Here is a 22,584-nt window from a genome sequence, read left to right as displayed (position 1 = left end):
AACAAATAAAAATAAAATAAAGAGCGGGTGAGATGTTTATCATATACATGTTCATCTTTGTTAATTTTGTATCTTATCAGTTATAAATTAAACTCACTATAAGTAAACATTAATTGTACTAGGAACACAAAAATATAACTGAGTTTCACATAATCAATGTTAAACCTCATTAAGAAGCTGTCAAGGAAGTTAATAGAATGTTAGGTTATGTAGTGTCCTAAAGTGTGGAGTACAAGTTAAGGGGGGAGGTTTATGCGTTAAGTTATACAAGGCACTGGTGAGGCCTCACTGTGTTCAGTTTTGTTCTCCAATTCAGAAACAAAAGACAGAGCAGCACTAGAGGAAGTCCACAGAAGAGCAACTAGGCTGATGCCAGGATTACGAGGTATGAGCTACAAGCAGAGACTGATACTGAAGTGTCTGAAATTATGAAGGCAATTAGTCCAGTGGATCAAGATGGTGACTGTAAAATGAGTTCATCAAGAACATGGGGACACATTCGGAAACTTGTTAAGGGTAAATTTCACACAAACATTAGGAAGTTTTCTTCACACAGAGAACCATAGATACATGGAATAAGTGACCAGGTAGTGAGGCGGACAGTAGGATTTCAGGGACTTTCAAAACTACACTTAGTGTTATTTTGGAAGAATTAAGTGGAAAGGACTAGAAAGCTTTGGGCTGAATGGCTGGTTCTTATTTAGACTATTCTAAAAAAATGTTCTAATGAATATTGTCTCATGTAAGGAAAACAAACAAATTCTTATTTGCAAGTTTGAATATCCCAAATCAAACACCAATTTTCTTGGCAAAACTCACTGCATATGTTATGTAAAACACAACAGCACAGAATACAGTAAACCAAAATTAGGCAGCTTAGCACTCCTAGTTCCATTGTCCATCAATATAATATAATATAACATAAGTGGTGGCTCTGAGGCTAGGGATTTTCACTAGCAATCGGAAGGTTGCCGGTTCAAATCCCATAAACACCAAAAGTGACTCTACTTCATTGGGCACCTTGAGCAAGGCCCTTAGCCTGCAATTGGGTATGATGCTAATCTGCATCCAGCCCTGCATGTAGGCCTTCCAACCTGCAGGGAAAAACCTGGGGTTGGTGGTAGAACTGGCACTCCAGCCACCATAAAAAACATCTCACACTGGTTCCATTCCATCTGAACTAGTGCAGTGCTGAGGGGTCACCCGTTGCTTGGCTACACTCGGGTCCTAATCTGGGATCCTGAGTTAGTTTGTCATGTGGTGGGTGCAGCAATGCACTGTTATCAGTGCCTGCTCCTAACATCTCTCTCTCTCACACATAGTATAACAATGAATTTGAGTTATAATATTTGAATTATGTACATAATGTGGAATCCTTTCTAAAATCATCCTGAAGTTTATAAGAAAGCTTAAAGTGGTGATGTGTTTCTTTCTCAAGCTGTCTAGCTAGCTTCTAAATCCTCGGCTCCATCTTTTGATAGAACTGCTCTGTACATCTGATTGTTAAAATTGTAAACCAAGTAGAATTACTAAATTTCTTCCTTAAGTGGTGCATTTCAGTTTTAAAAACTGCAGTTGTACTACGGGCAATGCATAATATGGCAACAAAACAAACTAGGCTGAGCCCTGTACATTTGAGATGGCCATGTCTTATCAGAGTGCTCCAGTGTCCTATATCTGCATCCTGCACTGTGGTGCAAAATTGAGAAATGTAACGTGATTAAAAAAATGATAGGACCTGTAATTTGTGGCTATCTTATAACCGTGAATACACATATTTTCTTCCCCATAAGCACTTTTTTTTTTGTTTGTTTGCTTTAAATTGGTCACACGACATGAGCCTGGGAGAAGTTCTTGCCTTGCAATTTCCTGACAGACGAGCCCTGCTAGATTCTTAGGGAATGTCAGCAAATGCAGTTCTAAAAAGTAAACTATAGGCCATTCACTCTGAAAGGGTCTAGACATAGCCAAACACGGATGGAATTCAGCTGATCTCAATGAAAACAAACAAGTCGGCCACAGACTGAAACCTTTCAGACTTCACGTGCCGTCACTTTGACTGTGCATGTGGTTATTATTCACTCTCTATGGTATTGTCATTTATAAGGAGAGCCAAAGTGACAGCATATAAATATCACCATTTTCCCACCAGCCTGTTGCAATCGAAGTCATGTTTTATTTTAATAGTTGGCATCTTGGGAATATATCCATCCATTTTCCAACCCGCTGAATCCAAACACAGGGTCACGGGGGTCTGCTGGAGCCAATCCCAGCCAAAACAGGGCACAAGGCAGAAACCAATCCCAGGCAAGGTGCCAACCCACCACAGGACACACACAAACACACCCACACACCAAGCACACACTAGGGCCAATTTAGAATCGCCAATCCACCTAACCAGCATGTCTTTGGACTGTGGGAGGAAACCGGAGTGCCCGGCGGAAACCCACGCAGACACGGGGAGAACATGCAAATTCCACGCAGGGAGGACCTGGGAAGCGAACCCAGGTCCCCAGGTCTCCCAACTGCGAGGCAGCAGCGCTACCCGCTGCGCCACCGTGCTGCCCATAATTTAATTAATTCAATTCAAAAATTTTTAAAAATGCAAAACTGCAAAATGTTTGTGTTCAGCAAATGGATCTGAAGAGGGCAGCAGGAGGCCACAGTGCTTAACACTGATGCATCATGGGTCCAGTGCCTTGGGTATAAATCCTATGCTTGGTTGTTGCTTGTATGAAGCATATGTGTATTTTTCATGTCTGCATGAGTTTTGCCTTCTTAGGGTGTCAAGGCTGGGGTGCCGTCAAAAAACAGGGCCTGCTAAAGACACCTGTGAGATTTTGGGCTATACAAGAAATAAATTATTGCTGCTGTTATTTAATCTCACATCTCTAAAGATGTTAAGGTCGGCATAACTGACATTACAAACAGGCCCTGTGTGTGTGTGATGTGTCCATAAATTGGCATTGCCGATGGACAGGTGCCACATTCAGAGTTTGCTCTTGTATCCAGCAGAGAGCGCTAGCTCCCTTGTTGGAATGAGTCCTTTTGTAATTGTGGCGCGTTACATAACCCGAATCTATATAGATATAATATAAAAAGGCGATCACTTAGTGATATGGCCGTAAGAAATCACATAGGAGAAATAACTTAGCTTTTTTTAATGACGGCTTACACTGCATAACAGACGAAGGAAGCCAATGGCAAGAAACCAGTTCGGGATTTGGGGCCCGAATGTGTTGAGTCTGCCATTTTCGCCCTCCATTAGAAGGATTTTCAGGATCGGATGACGTTATCTTCCATCCATCCATCAGCTTCAAAGGTGTCTCCAAGGCTTTATACTCTTTCTTCATGTGCAGGCCCCCACTTAGGTGGATCATGCAATCCCAAACAAGGCAGTTGCTTCATGGTGACTTTGACATACAAAAATAGTATACAATGGCCGTCAGTCTGACAGTTGTCCTTGACTGTCTTGTCTTATAATGCTTGCCTAGCAGTTCTTATATAATGAACCCCTGTGCTAAATCTGGCTCTGTGTCAACTGTGCATGCAAGTAGAAAAAGGCATTTATAAAATATATTTGCACAGAGCACAATGACATATTAAACTTATACACTGTCACAGGTGGCTGGGTGCGGCCCGCAATCAGCCGCCTATTTAAGGAGCCACCGCCCGGCAATCAAGGCTGGAGTCGGGTGAGGAGGTGGACAAGGTCAGAGGAGGCGGCAAGGAGAGGCCACGAGTGTTGTGTGAAGAAGAAAGGAAGGATGTTGGAAGAGCCAGGACTTTGGGTGACTGTGGGGGTTTGTTGGTGTGGTGCATAGTGACTTTTGTATATAGTGTGATTAGTGTAAATAAACATGTGGTGATGGACTGGAACGTGTGTGCCTGTCTGTGTCCGGGACGCACCCTTTCACAGTGGCGTAGCCGGCAGGATGCTCCACCTGGGTCAAGGTGGGGACCTGTATTGTTGGAGAGTTTTGTGAAAGGCCCAGCACAGCAGGCAACCTCGCCCACGTGCCGCAGGTGCGGCGTGCACCCAACCCCGTACGTACCAGGTGTGTCGCGGACCACGGGAGGTCCGCCGTTGGACTTATTATGGTTTCAGGGGCAGCTCGAGAGCGCGGCAGCAGCAAGGAGGGCTGCCGGGAAGGAGACGCTGCACACACAACAGCCGCAGCAGCCGCGGAGTTGCCCTGAACTTCAGGCCGCAGACCGGAAGTCCCTCCTTGTAACAGGCACAGGATTGGACAGCGTGTCCTGCCGTCCCGCCAACGATTGGTCAGAGGCGGGAGCAGGGAATATCCATCTCATGCCAGGAAGAAACCTGAGTGGGCCACAGGGAAGGGCCCATAGAGAGCAGTCAGTAAGTGGAACTACTCATAAGGTAAGCCCACCGCCGGCTGCTTCTCTCTCCTTGGCGGCAATTTTACAGGGCCTGCAAGAACAACTGCGCCTTGTGCTGTCGCCACCAGCCGAGCAATGTGCCCTCCGGGCGGAGACGCTGGAGTCAAGAGGGATGGCAGTGGCGTCGGATCGAGAGCCGCATGCAGGAGAGGATCGGCGCGCTGCAGGAGCTCCTGGACGGAGAGGCACAGCGGGGAAGGTAAGGGAGATTGACCCCGTGAAGCTCCGGATGCCAGCGGGGCTGGGTCTGCACTCTTACAATGGGCAGATCCGAACCGTCGCGGCGTCCCAAAGTAAACGGAGGAAGCGGCTTGGGGAAGCCAGTTCCTCCGATATGGGAGGATGTGCTGCTGGGTGCGCACGTCCCGTGAAGGGCCGTCCTCTGCAGAGGAGAAAACCGCAGCTTGGGAGGTGGAAACAAAGCGTGATCCCACTGGTGGTCCCGTGGCGGGGATCGTGGAAGGCGCCGAGGTGGAAGCCGAAAGAGGGAGCATTGGGGTGCCAATCGGAGCGGATAGCGTTGGCCCAACCGAAAAGACGAGCCGAGGGGCTGCGTCAGGGCAATGTCCCTGCCCCTTGTTTTTCTGTTTTCTTTGCAGGATCGGGCCCTAGGCTACAGTGTGTCGGCTTGCCGCCAAGGGATTCTCGTCCTCGCGGAACGGTCCGCTGGTCCCGGGAGGTCTCAGCTAGCAGAGGAATTATGTCACAGGTGGCTGGGTGCGGCCCGCAATCAGCCGCCTATTTAAGGAGCCGCCGCCCGGCAATCAAGGCTGGAGTCGGGTGAGGAGGTGGACAAGGTCAGAGGAGGCGGCAAGGAGAGGCCCTGAGTGTTGTGTGAAGAAGAAAGGAAGGCTGTTGGAAGAGCCAGGACTTTGGGTGACTGTGGGGGTTTGTTGGTGTGGTGCATAGTGACTTTTGTATATAGTGTGATTAGTGTAAATAAACGTGTGGTGATGGACTGAAACGTGTGTGCCTGTCTGTGTCCGGGACGCACCCTTTCACAACACGTATTACTGCTCTGGGTTCCTGCAACCCAGAGTTGGATAAATTAGGTGTGAAGTTGTAATATGAATTAGAAGATTTCTTTGCTTATTTTTTTCTGCAAGTGAAACAAAGACACCACCAGAACTGGGCCACACTTTCTGAAATTTCCACCCACTGTTGAAAGAGCAACCTGAATGTATAATCCTGTCCATTCATTCTTTTCACCAGTCATCTGTAATGTAGTATCATCCCTCCACATTTAAAATGGCTGTGGTGTGTCCACCATGCCCCACAAAAGTGAATCATCCACAATTATACTGATTTAATTTTGTTCCTTCACATCCACATCTCTATGTGAAGAAATCCTAACCTTAGGAGGTTTTAAATTAAGAGGCTCCACTTACCCACCACAACCAGCAGGGTCCAAATGAGATAAATCCCACTGTTGAAATGTATTGCATATTGACGAAATAAGCATATTAGCAGAGGTGGCAAAATAAAAAATAATATGTTGCTGATCTGAAATGAAATACAACATGGAATAAAAAAAAGAGTCAACTGCAAGAAAATTTAAAATCAATGCATAAATAAAATTGAACCCTCCCCACATCCCCAGTACCCAAACATGACTTGTACTAAGGAAGCAGAAGTAAAGCAAAGCAAAAAAACAGAAGGAAATAATGAAAATAAGAAGAACTTATGAAGAAAAACGTATTGAAAAAAATATCTGGGGTGTAAAATACTTGCAAATATACATAGAAGACAAAGATGAATCAAAATGAGAAGTTAAATTAAAAAACAAAAACTGTGAAATCAAAGAAAATGAGCCCCTTAACATTTCTGTTTATTATCTGGATGCTCTTTTTTTGCACTTTTAAAAGCCAGCACAGTTACGGAGTGCGGCTAATGAAACACAACATTCTTCACAGATATAAATCCTCCATATTTGCTGACTACAGCAGCTTGAAAATAGGGAACAGAAGACGATTTCTTTCACGCATTCAAAGACAAAGACAAAGAAATTGTATGTTTCCTATAACTTGTAGCCTTCGTTTTACATTTCAAAGAGTTTAATAAGTACATACACAGCACTAGTCTAAGTGGTGTGACGCCACCCTAACCTGGACACAGACAGGCAGGACACAGGTTCAACACACAACACCCGGTTAATTTATAATAAAAGTGCACAAACCACCAACACCACAATACATAGTCCATTCTCTTCCTTGCCGCCAGTCCATTCTCTTCCACTCTTTCTCAGGCTTCCTCCCGACTCTGGCCTCTGAATGGTGGGACTGGCCCCATTTTATAGGGCACCTGGAAGGACTCCAGGTGCCTAACGTGCTTCTTCCAGCCAAATAAGGCCCTGGAAAGGTCCATGTGCCCCCTCCTGTTGGTGGCCATGGGTTCCAGCAGGGTTGATCTCCCATGCTTATGACCCATGGCCCTGCTGAAAACCAGGGGGGCTGCCCTCTGTCGGCCCGGGGGAGAAACTGTCCCAAAAATACTCTCCCGTCCTTCCACACTCTGGGCATCCCGGCCGGTCAAGAGTTCCAGCCGCCCGCCACAGTGGATACACACACGTGCACGTCTCTAGTGATCATACATACAGACTGAGAAGCCCTCACACACAACTGTCCAAACGCAGTACACTTCAGAAGACACACACATACATGTGTACACCCAGAGATGCCATACTGACACGCCATTAACAATGACTCTAGAGACACAGAGTTCTGCCATTAAGAAAATTCAAAATGATACACTCTTGCTCTGGTGAAACAACAGTTGTACCCAAAAGCAGTCATCCATTTTGCATGGAAAACAGCATACAGATGAGGTCACACTTGAGAAAGAACTGGTGCCAATATCAGAGAAAAAAAAAAGATTTGTACGTCTAGGTAAGGGCCACATTTGGGAGACATTATCTTCAAGCAAGCCCCCCAGAGATTAACACTCCTAGTGGAATGGAGTTGCACTGATGTGTAAAGGTGGCACCTTTAAGCCTTGTGTAAGTGATCCTCCAGGGTGGTAATGGTCTGCAGAGAGCAGGAATCTCATAGTAGCTCGTATTTAAGAATGTTTAACACATGCTTTGCCAAATACACATCGGGAGTTGCAGCTAGCCAAATAAAAGGTATTAACATCTAATAGTAATTTGTAGGAGGGGTAAGCATTGTAAGTCAGGCATTGACCTGCTGGAAAAATGATACCAGACTGGTCAGCCACCAAAGGTGATATGAAAATGGTAAGTGGACGTGGGCAGAAACTGTAATGAAGATCATGAACGGGGGGTTCTACTTCTACAAATTATTGACTTCTGATCTTTGTAGATAGTGAAAACTGATGATACACAGATTATCATACAATACTTCACTTCTTGTGCGCTGTTGTTCCACTGGGGCTCCCAGATCCTTAACGATAGATGCAATAACCTTCCTATAGCCATTTTCTAAAGTAAAAGACATAAGAAAATTGCCAAGGGAGTGGAGACCATTCAGTCCATCAAGCGTGTTTGCTTTGTTAATAGGTAAGCAGTCCCTATATCTCATCCAGAAACTTCTTAAAGGTTACCAACATTTCTGTTTCCACTATATGTCTTTGCGCTTTTCCCCAGCATCCTCCATTCTCCATCACTTGGGTCCTGTCTCCTGGCCTAAATGCACTTCCATTCATTCCATATGAACATTTCTTATTTTCACAACTGTTTGGCTAAATATACCATCCAGCTACAGGAAGACCAAGGCTAGTTTCAATGTGGTTGTTCGATCTTGCTCTCCAAATTGCTGTTCACGTATTATTTGTGTGCTGAAGGTGCATTACAAGCAATCAAAGGTCTTCATGATCCATCTCTATCAAATTACCTTCTTTTATAGTGAGGCCCGTTCACCATCCTCTAGTGGCAAATGTGAATGCAACAGAACTGTAGACAAGGCCATGCCATACAGTTTTTCCAATAAATAGGACCACTGTTTCTGGGTGCAACTACGAGGGACATTCGAAAAAGGTTTCCACACTTCTTTTTAACTCTATTATGAATTTTAAAAACAAGTCACATCACTTTTCTACATAGTCACCTTCCTTTGCAATGCATTTTTCCTAGTCACATGACACTCTCAGACACAACCAATTCCTTCATCGTTTCCAACGAAAATATAAAACTTTTTGAACGTCCCTCATATTTTTGCCATGGAGTGACAAAATCCCTATGAAAAACACACTGATATAGACACTGCTTAAAGGAGTACTCCACCCAAAAATATTTGTTTTTATATGTTACTTACCCACGAAGATTGTAGTGATGGCCGAGAAAAATGTTTAGACAAAAGATTCTGATAGGACAAGACCCAGTGGTGACCAACGCTGGACAACAGAAAACAATACCAAAGAATATCATGAAAAAAGTCTCACATTTTTCATATCATAATCCATAAGTCAAGTCATCCATATGTTTACATGTAAAATATACGTTTTTGCAAAAATATTGTTAAATATGCGTTTTTCGTATGGCAAACTACAAAGAAAAACACATCAAAAAGGTGATATGGCAGAGACAAAAAGAAACGCTGCAACATCGGTGGAGCACAAGGCTAGGAAGAAGAAGGTTGACAGCTCCAGCCTATGCTGTGTGTGACCCTGCTGATATTCACGGAATGTGCCTAACTGCAACCTTGACACACTTATTGCGGTTCGTATCTTTTCTTTGCAAAATGCATAGGGAAAGTGATCGAGAGGGCAACACGGGAGAGACAAAAAGAAGAGCAGCTATGTCAGCGGAGCGCGAGACAACCATGACAGGAAGAAGAATGACAACCCCACTTTCTGCTGTGCACAACCTGTCAGTACCTGTTACCCTCAGGGGATAGAACCTTGATTTTGGGAGAACTGGAGGACCATGTGTTTTCTACTTTAACAATATTCTAGCAAAAAACACACATGTTTAGCACATTGTGAACGCGCAACTGAATGACTTGTGTGGATTACGCAACACGAGTAACGTGAGATTTTTTATTTCATGGATGTTTTTTGATATTGTCTGGGTCCCATTAGAAATTTTGTTATGTCCATTCTCCACGAAAACATTAGATTACAAATTTTTCTCAACCATAACTACAAACTACAGTAATCCCTCGCTATATCGCGCTTCGACTTTCGCGGCTTCACTCTATCACCGATTTTATATGTAAGCATATCTAAATATATAACGCGGATTTTTCGCTGCTTCGCGGGTTTCTGTGGACAATGGGTCTTTTTACTTCTGGTACAGGCTTCCTCAGTTGGTTTGCCCAGTTGATTTCATACAAGGGACGCTATTGGCGGATGACTGAGAAGCTACCTAATCAGAGCACACAGTTAAGTTCCTGTGTGCTGCTGATTGGCTCAGCGACGGAGTGCTGCATTAACCAGGAAGTCTCATCTCACTCATTCAGCATTAACGTGCTCCTGCTACTGCTTCAGGGGCCGTGTCCAAGCGCCAACAGAAGATGCAAATGATTGCAGAAAAGGTAAAAGTTTTGGATATGTTGAAGGAAGGGAACAGCTACACCGCTGCAGGACACCATTACGGCATCAATGAGTCCACGATTCTTTTTATTTAAAAAGGAGGAAAAGCATATAAGATCTACGGCCGCAGTGTCCTTTAACCAGGGCACAAAACGAGTTGCAAGTGGACGTGATAAGGCAGTAGTCTGGATGGAATCTGCTTTAGGGATTTGGATTGAAGAGTGATGGAAGAAGAACAACGGCGGTGTAAACAGTCGCCTGAAGAGGCTCCTTTAGAAGAGCTGTAACGCTATCCTTTGTTGTGCAGTAAAATTAAACTCATCGTTATCGGACAAGTCGTCGTGTCATTGTTGGTGAGTAACCATAATTAATTATCTACGTACAGTACTTATTACATGTACATAGTTTAGTGTCACTGTACTGGAACGCAACCCCCGCAATGGAGGAGGGATTACTGTACATGGGGCAAGTAACATAAAAAAAGTGTATTCCTTTAAGCATAAACACATACCATTGGCACAAGCACTTCAATATTGTATATGTTCAAATCCATGCATAAATTATAAATACCGTATATACTCACGTTTAAGTTCTCCCACGAATAAGTCAGGGCTTGATTTTACCATATAATTTCCAGTATTTTATAATGTCGGTCATATAAGTTGAATGCAGAATACTCTCGCTATTGATCCAAGATATTACGATATGCTAACGCCCACCTGTGCCTACGTGAGCACACAGTAATACCCAAACTATCCCAAAGCAACGTTTGCAATGTTTTGTGTTTTTTGTATCTCACACCCTCATACACGTTTATCATAAGAGCATCCCTTATCTATATTGGATCGTTTGATTAGAAGAAATTATGAAGCTGGTTTTAAATTAAAAGTCATTGAAGTGGCGAAAGAAATTGGAAACTGTGCTGCTGCAACAAAATTCAATGTGTCTGAGAAAGTGGTGCGAGATTGGAGGAGGCAAGAAGATGTAAAAAAAAAAAAAATGGGGTGTCGTATTTTTGAATAGGCATATAAGTTGGGTCTGATTTTATGATTTTTTGGGTTTCAAGACACTTATACGCGAGTATATATGGTAATAAACAAAACACAATCTTGACTAATACATTATAGATTTCTTATAATAGTCTGTAACCATGCAGTCTCAAAGCAGGAGATATACAACATCACTTCTAAAGAAGTCAAGTATCAATACAGACGGACAAATTTTGGTCCTCTTACAGCTCATTGAAAAAGTGCTGTGTGCCCCTTGAAAGTGACGAAATGAAAATCAATTGTACCTTGTATGCTTGCACGTCTTTGATATGTTATCTAGTAAAGCAAAGCAAGTGTGAGAAGAGATCAAGTATTATTTATTCTACAAAGATATTCTAAAATGACCTGGACACATTTGTTCAAATCCCTAGAAAAAGTCCTCACTAATCAGTTTTTAGTGATTTTTCAAACTAGCTGTTTTCTTGAATTTCCAATCGTTCAGTCAGTCAGTCAGCTGATTTAAATAGAGAAAAGCATTCACTCTACTGTTTGGTGTCATCGTGTGTCCCACACTGAACATGGACCAAAGAAGATAATGAAGAACGTTGTCTGGGAAAATCAGAAAGAAAATTCTAGATAAGCATGTTAAAGGAAAAGGCTAGAAGGCCATCTCCAAGCAGTTTAATGTTCCTGTGACAACAGTTGCAAATATTAAGAAGTTTAAGGTCCTTGAGACTCTAGGCAAGCTTCCTGGATGTGGCCGCAAGAAGAAAATTGACCCCAGAATGGGCAGGAGGATTGTGACAATGGTAGACAAAATGCCAAGGACAACTTCCAAAGAAGATGCAAGCTGAACTCCATCAGTGTCTGATTGTGCCATCCTTCACTTTTTGAGTGACAGTGGGCTCAATGGAAGAAGACCACTTTTGAAAGAAAAACATGAAAATTCCACATTGGAATTTATTAAAATGCATATTAACAAGCCACAATGCTTCTGTTAGAATGTTATTTGGACAGATAAGACACAACTGGAGCTTTCTGGCAAGTCACATCAGCTCTTTGTCCACAGATGAAACACCATAGCTACTGTGAATCATGGAGGAGGCTCAGTTATGTTTTGGGGCTGATGTGCTGCATCTGTCACAAGGTGCCTTGTGTCTGTGCAGGGAACAATGAAATCTCAGACTATCATGACATTCTGGAGTGAAGCGTACTGCCCAGTGTCAGACAGCTCTGCCTCAGTTGCAGGTCATCCATCTTCCAACAGGGTAATGAGCCAAAACACACAGCTAACAGCACCAAGAATGGCTAAGAACAAAACATTGGACTATTCTGAAGAGGTTTTCTATGAGCCATGATTTGAAACAAATCAAATATCTATGGAAAGAAGTGAAACATGCAATCTGGAGAAAACTCAATGAACCTGGCACAGCTGGAGAAGTCTGCTCAGGACGAGTGGGTCAAACTACTTGTTGAAGGGTGCAGACATATCATTGAGAGCTCCAGGAATTGCTTGTTTGCAATGAGTGTCTCTAAAGGTAGTGCAATAAAATATTAGGTTAAGGGTCCCATTATTTTTGTCCATGCCATTTTTATTTGTGTTTTTACTTGAAATATTCTGTTGACTCCAAACTCTAAAGCAAAGTCTGATTATTGTTAAATGTGGAATAAACAATGATGGATGTTTTAAGTTTTTTCAGAGACAACTGCAGGTTCTTCTTTTTTGACGGAGGGGTACCAACAAATTTGCCCACTGCTGTATTCTATTATTCAGCCCCCATATGTTGTAAAAGGATGAACACAGTTCACATAGAAGCCTGGTTGACGTGTTTCAGATGCTTTTCGTCTTTCTTCAAGACTGTAAAAGGCTTAGTAATTCTGTCCCAGATACAGCTGCTATGTAATCCTCCCCAATGACTTAGTTAATTTCATTTATATCCACTGAGAATGCACAGTTGCAGTCTGTTATGAGAAATATATAGTGTATTAGTCAAGATTTTTCTTTTATTATTTATTCAGAGATTTACAACATGTACTGTACATAATATTGAACTGCTTGTGCCAATAGTATACGTTCATGCTCAGCAACTCAATTATTTCACTACTGACAGTTACATACTAATGAATGTAAACACTCTTCTTCCTCTTCATCTTTCCCTGCTTTTAAGTGGGGTCGATCTGCTTGACCAGACTTCACCATACAGGTCGGTCCAGCACCCCAAGCCCAGTCAAACCCCAATCAATTGTGTCCTTGTCAGTATTGGTAGCGTGAGGCGGTACCTGCAGCCAATTCAGGGTGCACAGGTAGTCCAGCTCATCTAGTATGGCACTTCCATATGTCTGTTGCAAAAAAGGTTTGTTGTGTCTCCTTGCACAGTTTCAAGAGCAGGAAGAAATATCAGAGAACGGGCCATTACATGAGGAGAACTAGACAGGGCCGTGGAAGAACATCAACCCAGCAGCAGGACCAGTATCTGCTCCTGTGTGTGAGGAGGGAAACTGTCAGAAACAGACTCCATGAGGGTGGTATGAGGGCCCAACGTCCTCTAGTGGGACCTGTGCTCACAGCCCGTCACTGTGTAGCTCGTTTGGCATTCGCCAGAAAATAGCACAATTGGCAGCTCTGCCATTAGCACCCCATTCTCTTCACAGATGAAAGCAGGTTCACACCGAGCACATGTGACAGACGTGAAAGAGTCTTGAGAAAACGTTATGTAGCCTGCAATATCATCCAGCATGACCGGTTTGGTGGTGGGTCGGTGATGGTATGGGGGGGTCATATACTTTAAGGGTCGAAAAGACCTCAGTGTGCTAGGCAATGGTACCCTGACTGCTATTAGGTACCAGGATGAAAACCCCAGAGTCATTGTCAGACCTTACGCTGGTGGCCAGAGTGAGTAGATGAAGCAATAGCACTGATGCCAATGACTGGCCTGTACATTCCCCAGACCTTAATGCAATTGAGAACCTGTGGAACATTACGTATCAGTGTTTCCGAGGGCGCCAACTGTGCCACAGACTGTCCAGAAACTCACTGATTCCCATATCCAGGTCTGGGAGGAGATCCCCTAACACACCATCCACTGGCTCATCAGGAGTATGCCCAGACATTGTTGGGAGTGCATCCAGGCATGTGGGGGCCATACACACTACTGAGTCATATTAGGAGTTGCCGGGATGAAATTCATGCAAGTTGGATCAGCCTGTGATTTCAATTTTTGACTTTGACTTTCGGTGTGATGTTGAATCAGCCCTCAATGTGTTTGCAGTTTTGGTTTCCTTAGACCATCGTTACATCATTTTGTTCTCAATGAATTAAATGGTATTATTCAGTAACGATTTTCCACTTGAATATTTCATTTATTGACTTAAGCATTCTCTTAATTTTTGTTCTGCACTGTTCAGTGTGGTGCTGAAGTGTCACCCGTTGCACAGCTGCTCTCGGATCTCAATCTGGGTGGTTTGCCGTGTGATGGGTGCGGCACATGCTCCCTACCAGTGTATTATAATCTCACAGCATGCCGACAGCCAATAAAGGTTTGCCTGACCACAGTGGTGCTGTTCTAATGCTTTTGGCCGTGTTTTGTCTCTGATACCTGCTCCTTGCCACCCACTGCAGTACTACCTACTGCCCTTTTTGCTTTGCTTGACTGATTTTTATGTTTCAGCATAATAAAGCAATCAAAACCTCTCTGAATTTACTAATAAAACATTCTCAGTTGGGCGACACGGTGGCGCAGTGGGTAGCACTGCTGCCTCTCAGTTGGGAGACCTGGGGACCTGGGTTCACTTCCCGGGTCCTCCCTGCTTGGAGTTTGCATGTTCTCCCCGTGTCTCCATGGGTTTCCTCCAGGCGCTCCAGTTTCCTCCCACAGTCCAAAGACATGCTGGTTAGGTGGATTGGTGATTCTAAATTGGCCCTAGTGTGTGCTTGGTGTGTGGGTGTGTTTGTGTGTGTCCTGCGGTGGGTTGGCACCCTGCCCAGGATTGGTTCCTGCCTTGTGCCCTGTGTTGGCTGGGATTCAGCGGGTTGGAAAATGGATGGATGGATGGACATTCTCAGTTTCGCCTTATAAACCCACATGTAACAACGAAAGCGATCGGATCAGCAAAACCAAGCAGCATCAGTGGTGCATACGACATAGACAATAACATAGCACTCACCGGTATAGCGGCCTGCTGGGTAATGACGGTAGATGGGCAGACAGGTAAACCGGCCTTTTGGGTATATACACCTTTCTGGCAGGCCAGTTTTCCAGCCTGCCGGGTTCAAAGGGTTAAAGTGTGTTACGCAGTGTGGCACGCGGCTGGGGGTGGTACCCAGCCGGGACGCCCAGGAGGACCGGAGGAGGGCTTGTGCCTCCTCCAGACCACAAGGGGAGGACTGCCCTGGTTGCTTTGGGGGCCACGGGTACAGAGCTTTGAAGTTCAACCCTGTAGGGGTCCGTGGTCACCACCAGGGGGCACCTGGATGCCTTGGCAGCCTTGGACCTCAGCACTTCCGCCACACCCGAAAGTGCTGGGGGGAAGAGGATTAGGGACACCCGGAGTGCTTCCGGGGTTGCAGCCGGCACTTCCGCCACACTGGGGAGTGCCGGTGGAAGATTGCCAGGAAGGACCTGGAGCACATCCGGGTGGCTATAAAAGGGGCCGCCTCCCTCCATTCGATGGCTGGAGTCGGGTGGAAGAGGACGAGGTCATTGAGAGACAGAGAGGGAGAGTGAGAGAGAGAGGAAGGGCATTGTGTGTTGGCCTGGACTATTGGGGTGATTGGTGCTGCAGAACTGGGTTGTGCACTTTAATATTTGTAAATACTTGTAAAATAAACATGTGTTGGGATTTAAAACGATGTCCGTCTGTCTGTGTCCGGGCTGTTTCCCACAGCAGTTATATGGGGAATATGTTTTTTAACTTGTTAACAGTATTTTCATCCTCTTCATAGATGTCCTTGATTAGTGAGCAGCATTATAGTTTCAAGCCAGGAAAGAGCATCACAGATGCAATGTTTCCTCTGAGGGTATTGATGAAGAAATATAGAAAAGGCCGGAAGGAGTTGCATTGTCTTTGTGGACATGGAGAAAGCATATGACAGGGTGCCTCGAGAGGAGCTGTGGTATTGTATGAGGAAGTCGGGAGTGGCAGAGAAGTATGTAAGAGTTGTACAGGATATGTAAGAGGGAAGTGTGACAGTGGTGAGGTCTGCGGTAGGAGTGACTGATGCAGTGAAGGTGGGATAACATCAGGGATCAGCTCTGAGCCCTTTCTTATTTGTAATGGTGATGGACAGGTTGACAGATGAGATTAGACAGGAGTCCCCGTGGACTATGATGTTTTCTGATGACATTGTGATCTGTAGCGATAGTAGGGAGCAGGTTGAGGAGACCCTGGAGAGGTGGAGATATGCTCTAGAGAGGAGAGGAATGAAGGCCAGTAGGAACAAGACAGCAAACATGTGTGTAAATGAGAGGGTGGTCAGTGGAATGGTGAGGATGAGGAGAGTAGAGTTGGCGAAGGTGGATGAGTTTAAATACTTGAGATCAACAGTACAGAGTAATGAGGATTGTGGAAGAGAGGTGAAAGAGAGAGTGCAGGCAGGGTGGAATGGGTGGAGAAGAGTGTCAGGAGTGATTTGTGACAGACGGATATCAGCAAGAGTGAAAGGGAAGGTCTACAGGATGGTAGTGAGACCAGCTATGTTATATGGACTGGAGACGGTGGCACTGACCAGAAAGCAGGAGACAGAGCTGGAGGTGGCAGAGTTAAAGATGCTAAGATTTGCATTGGGTGTGACAAGGATGGACAGGATTGGAAATCAGTACATTAGAGGGTCAGCTCAAGTTGGACGGTTTGGAGACAAAGTCAGAGAGGCGAGATTGTGTTGGTTTGGACATGTGCAGAGGAGAGATGCTGGGTATATTGGGAGAAGGATGCTAAGGATAGAGCTGCCAGGCAAGAGGAAAAGAGGAAGGCCTAAGAGAAGGTTTATGGATGTGGTGAGAGGAGACATGCAGGTGAAGGGTGTAACAGAGCAAGATGAAGAGGACAGGAAGAGATGGAAAAAGATGATCTGCTGTGGCGACCCCTAACAGAAGCAGCCAAAAGAAAAAGAACAGTATTTTCATCCTAATAATCATTCTGCTTTTTCCAGGTGTTCTAGTTATTTAATTCATTATTTACTAATTAGTGGGTCTGACTCTAAACTAGCTTCAGCTTTCATCTTCCTGGGTGTCTGCTTACGGTTAAATGAAGGGAGAAAACTATACAGAAAAAGGAGAAAATAATTGGAAAACAAAAACAGAGAGTGAAGCACTTAAAGCTTTAGAACAAAACAGAAATATTACTAAATGTCTTCTAATGTAATAAACATGCTGCTGTGCTTTTCTGAATGTAGAATAAGAGAAGAAGAAAAAAAGACCAGCTAACTAAATGAAATCAGTTTTTATCAATTATTATTACAGATTGTGAATCTGGTTGGAACAAAACCCTGCAGCCAGAGGGGGTTTCCAGAACCAAGTTTGGGAACAACTCCTCTACACATATAAATAAACACACTTTAGCACCAAAAACCACAAATGTCATATAATAGACACAAACAGCATATGATAGACAGACACTGGAGCATGTGCATACTACCACACCAGACACTCTTTTACAAAATGTATCCATATTACTAACCGAGAATGGTAAACCGGATATGGACGCAGGTACATGGCATGCCCATGGACGCAGGAGACATAGTGCGCAGGCGCCGACAGCGAGCGAAGTCTGATCCACCGAGAATGAAGGAGTCACAGCTCAAAAACAAAGGAGCTCAACTAACGTAAATAAGAAATGAGGCAACGCGCCCATAGGTAACGACACAGCCACACAAAAAAGAGGATTCCGCGCTGCACCCCAGAGTCAAACGGAAGAGGCTACAGAGGCCCCACAGGTCCACAAAGATAGTACGGAAGGCGCGTGAAAGTATGAAAGGCGCATGCGCCTACAACGCGCTTCTGAACTAAATGGCCACACAACACAGCATGGTCCACGCGCTTCTAACACACCTACGGAGGCCCCACGGGTCCACAAAGATGCGAGCCCGCATGGATAAAAACAATAGACGTGGGCGCCTACAACACACGTCTGAAACCGCGGAAGCAAAACTGTCTCGTAGGGGTGGGCGGTATGACCAATATTCTATATCACGGTATTTTTCTAAATTATCCCGGTTTCACGGTATTTGACGGTATTTTTTTCCCATGCATGAGTGGGTGTTAACCACATTTTCCACTGCAATTACTTAATACAGGTTTGCATTGCCCCATAAAGTGACAGTTTTCAAGGAGGTGGCTCTAATGAAGAGAAGGTATCACATTGCATGACAGATGCAGTTAAAATATAGAACCTTTTTATTGAACAAATTTTGCAAAAACTTAAACTGTAATTTTGACAACATATTTTCAACCATACAAAGAGGCATTTAGACTTAGTAAAATATCCAGAAGTGCTTGTCAAAAGTTGTATTGCACTGAACATGTCTTAGAAAAGGAATAAATAGTAAATATTTTTGTAAAACAACTACACTTTCTGTTAATGTTAACAATCTCTGTCCACTGACACGTTAAAGTGACTTTTTAAACAACTTTACCATCATTAAACTTCATAATATTTAAACTAATAAATAATAACAATAAAATAAATAATTGTATTATTACTGATAGTTGCACTATTACTTCAAGGCTTCAGGCCCAGGTGCATTACACAGTATTCACTAAATTAAAATAAAATAAAACAAGTGCAATCTTGGTGATGACATCTTTACCAACTGAACCATCATTCAGGCAAACTGCATTAATATGGACCTTGCTTCAAGCTAAGCTATATGCGTAAATAATAAAACTGCAACTTGCATTTATAATGCTATTTGTGGTATAGCCCTACGGAATCGTATTAGGGCCACTCTTCCACCTTCTTCCCTCTCTAACTGTCTGCAGGAAGTTAAATCATGGCTGTCTGCTAGTGATAAAACAGAGGTTCTTCTGGTGGGAACTAAATCTGTTTTAGATAAATGTGATAATATTTCATTGACTGTTGATAATTCTTTAATTTCTTCTTCCTCCCAGGTTAAGATCTTAAGTGTTATTCTCAATAGCACCTTAAAATTCAAGGCACATATAAATAATGTCACTCGGTCTGCATATTTCCATCTATGTAATATCAGCCGTTTACATCCATCTTTTTCAGCTACCAGCACTGCTATTCTTGTCCATGCTCTGGTTACATCTCGTATTGATTATTGTAATTGTATCCTTTCTGGTCTTCCTCACAAACTGCAAACTCCAATTGGTTCAGAACGCTGCAGCTACTCGTATCATCACCAGAACTCCTTCCAAAAAACATAGCATACGCCGCATAATTATGTTTTGATGGGTGAACACTTCCTAAAAGACACAGTTCTCCAAACGGGGTGGGTTTGAGGATACGACTGTAAGTGAATGCAAAGATGGAACTCTGGAGAGAGGGTGGGGAAGCGGGCCCGAGAGGTTTCGGGTCCTAACCGTCCAACGACGGGTCGGCACAACCGGTAACGATCCTTCCACGGGTTCACCTACGGAACCCGTGTTAGGACATTTACATCCTCTAGATAGGCAAGTTCGATTGTCTGATGCCCATTCTGCCCCCGCCATTTTAGTCTGCCAATTTCTTAAGTCATCTCTTAGTCATCGTTTAGTATGCACTGCCTGCTCATGTGTCCGCCCCCAACTCCTCACCTGAATTGCTTTCGTCTGTGTACAGTCCACATGCACTTGTGAGTCACGTTGACCGTTCATTTTCCACACACCGCCTCAGTCGCATGCACCTGTGAGCCACGTTCGGGCCGGGTGAGGTTTCCCCGTGTTCAGTCACATTAAGCCACAGGCTCCACACCTGGTGGTGCCCTTCCGTCAATTCCTTTCAGTTTCAGCTTTGCAACCATACTCCCCCCGGAACCCAAAGACTTTGGTTACCCGATTGGTTGCCCGGCGGGTCATGGGAATAACGCCGCCGGATCGCCAGTCGGCATCGTGTATGGTCGGAACTACGACGGTACGTGATCTTCTTCGAACCTCCGACTTTCGTTCTTGATTAATGAACACATTCTTGGCAAATGCTTTCGCTCTTGCGCCATGGTCTGTGAGTTGGCGGGCGTGGCTGTCTTGCGTGCGTCTTGCTTGCCATGGACTTAGTGAATTATATATATAGAATATTATTATAGCCCTGGACATACTGGAAAAGAGGTTGGTGGCAAAATCGGATGCCTTTATGGAAAATCCCCTCCAGGAGGTGCTCTCTTGCAGCACTTTTAGCCACAGGCTCATTCCACTACAGTGTGCTAAGAAGCACCTCTGGGGAGTCTTAACTGCCCACTGCTATCAGGCATAATGCTTCCACCTAATGTACTTGTGAAGTTCATTTTGAAATATTTGAACGATACATAATTATTTATCAATTGATTGGCTGTATTATTTTCCTGCAAGTCTGTATCCTTGTTTTTTTATGCTTCTGCTGCTGTATGCATCTGAATTTCCCCTTAGGATTAACAAAATGTACCTAATCGAATCCTTTCCCCATGTTCTTGTTAGTTTTCTGCTACAGTTTATCAGTGTAACTGTGTGCATGTATGTGTCCTTGTTTTGTATGTGTCTACTGCTGCCTGCATCTGAATTTCCCCTTGCAGATTATCTAATCTAATTTAAAAAAGAAAATCCCCCAACATGACCTACACTGAAACACAATTATCAAAAGGCAAACACAAACTCTACCATTTGACAGTCACACACACAGACCTCCTCTGTCACAATTACAAATCTGGATTATGCTAAATGCAAGTACACACTCAGACACTTTACAGACATAAACTTAAACACACTACTAAAAATAAACAAACGCATAAGCCCACCTTTCTTGCTCTACAAACGGATATTTTTTTTGTTGATAAACAAACTCTAAAAACACCGAAACTCAAAACTCAACAGAGTACCGTACACTTCCTCTGGCATGGGCACTGCTAGGTACTTCCCCCACACACAAGCACACAATCAAAACACACAACAGATACAGAAGCACGACACACATACCAGTGACCGCTAAAGCTACTGCGCGGAACTAATGCCTCCACACATGATGACATTCGCTTTACATGAACAAAAGTAAACGTGCTATAAACATCAAAACACAAGCAAGCGCAAAAGCCTGTCCTGCATTATGACAGAACAAGCTTAAAAGTTCTAAATAAACAAAGTCAAGAAACATAACGGACAAGGCTTCTCAGTCCTGAGCGCAGAGGTGGCCCCGCACAGTTACACGCATTCTGAGACACAGCAGCATAAACAAACATGCACGGACTGACGTGTACACACACAGCCTCTCTGTCAGCAGCGCACATGCACCTCTCGAGTGCCACCACAGATCCCCCTGACAAGTCCGACACAAACGCCAGTCCGATGCGCTCACCACTACGGACACACAAAGACCCACGGAACAGGCGCCCTACGGAGGACACAACACACTCATGCGTTCCGATTAGCAAGTCGACACAAAGCTGCGCTCTTCCATTACTTCGAGCGCACATACACCAACGCATATATACGAGAGGCCGCTACGCGTACACACCGTGTTGTAAAACTCAGCGATGCTAGGGTAGATGAGGTAGTTTCCCTCGCACCAGTCCACTTCGGAACTGCCCGCCTGCAGCTGTTCCCACAGCCTCGGGGTGCTGCTCATGCTGCCGCTGCTGCCGCCGCCTGCTCCGCTCCACTAGTGACACACGGCGGCCCCCGCTGCCACTTGTGCTCACCAGCGAGCGGATGTCAGCTGTTTCCTCGCCCCACGTCCGCGCGCGTCACTCTAGATCAGGCATAATTTGTTGTTTTTCTCTGGCTGTCGCCGCTAGCTTCCTGACATTAAAGACGGGGCACGACACGGGACACCGGCAGACAACCAACCGATGAGAGGAAGAAAGAGAGGAGCCCCGGACGGTCAATCAAACTTGCAGCGTAGAGCGCGAAGTGCGCATGCGCGGCGCCAGCACTTGGTGTGTGTTGACAATTTGCTAGTCCGGGAGTCCGGGACGAGGAGGCTTCTTTGAGGCTGGAGAGGAGCGCTTGAAAGAGAAGCGCCCACCACCGAGCGTTTGTGCTGTTTGCAGAACCCCCACGATTTCCTGCAGTATTGCAGGCGAGAAAACTCCTTAATCATCATCTTGTTCCATAGCTATTCCCATTTTTATATGGGGTTGCTGTGCTAGACTTCGCTAATTGAGGGTTCGGCGTAATTTTTACTGCCAAATGCCTTTCCTGACATATATACAGGTAAAGGTCTGTTTGCAAGATTACAAATAATCAAAAAATGGCAAGCATTTGGAATTCTGTAGCAGAGCTGTTATTTCACCTTATACAATTTCTTGTATTAGGAACCTGTTATTTTTTCTCATTCCCCTGGGGGTCAGAGTGCAGGGTCAGCCAATTGTACAGCACCCCTGGAGCAATTGCAGGTTAAGGGTCCTGCTCAAGGACCCAGCAGAGTGGCATGTAGTTTGGCAGTAATGGGGATTTGAACCAGCGGCCTTCTGGGTACCGGTGCAGATCCTTAGCCTCAGGGCCACCACTCCAATTTGTCCATCTCCACATGTCCAATATTATAGTCTGTCATGGGGAAAAAATAATATTTCAGGTTAAAA

General features: G+C 44.5%; 1 protein-coding gene across 1 annotated transcript in view; it reads right to left on the bottom strand.

Moving 5' to 3' along the window:
- Positions 1-21,869, bottom strand: part of acer2 (alkaline ceramidase 2) — a 50,113-nt gene extending 28,244 nt beyond the window's left edge. The window contains exons 1-2 of the mRNA XM_028805825.2: positions 21,519-21,869; positions 5,796-5,910 (exon numbers count right to left, since the gene is read on the bottom strand). Coding sequence (XP_028661658.1) covers positions 5,796-5,910; positions 21,519-21,629 — 226 coding nt within the window. The 5' untranslated portion in view covers positions 21,630-21,869. The remainder of the gene's footprint in view (positions 1-5,795; positions 5,911-21,518) is intronic.
- Positions 21,870-22,584: the final 715 nt, after the last annotated feature.

Source organism: Erpetoichthys calabaricus, chromosome 7, assembly GCF_900747795.2.
Source record: "Erpetoichthys calabaricus chromosome 7, fErpCal1.3, whole genome shotgun sequence".
Lineage (NCBI taxonomy): Eukaryota > Metazoa > Chordata > Cladistia > Polypteriformes > Polypteridae > Erpetoichthys > Erpetoichthys calabaricus.
The sequence above is the reverse complement of the archived record's forward strand: the minus strand, read 5'-3'. Positions and strand labels throughout refer to the sequence as shown.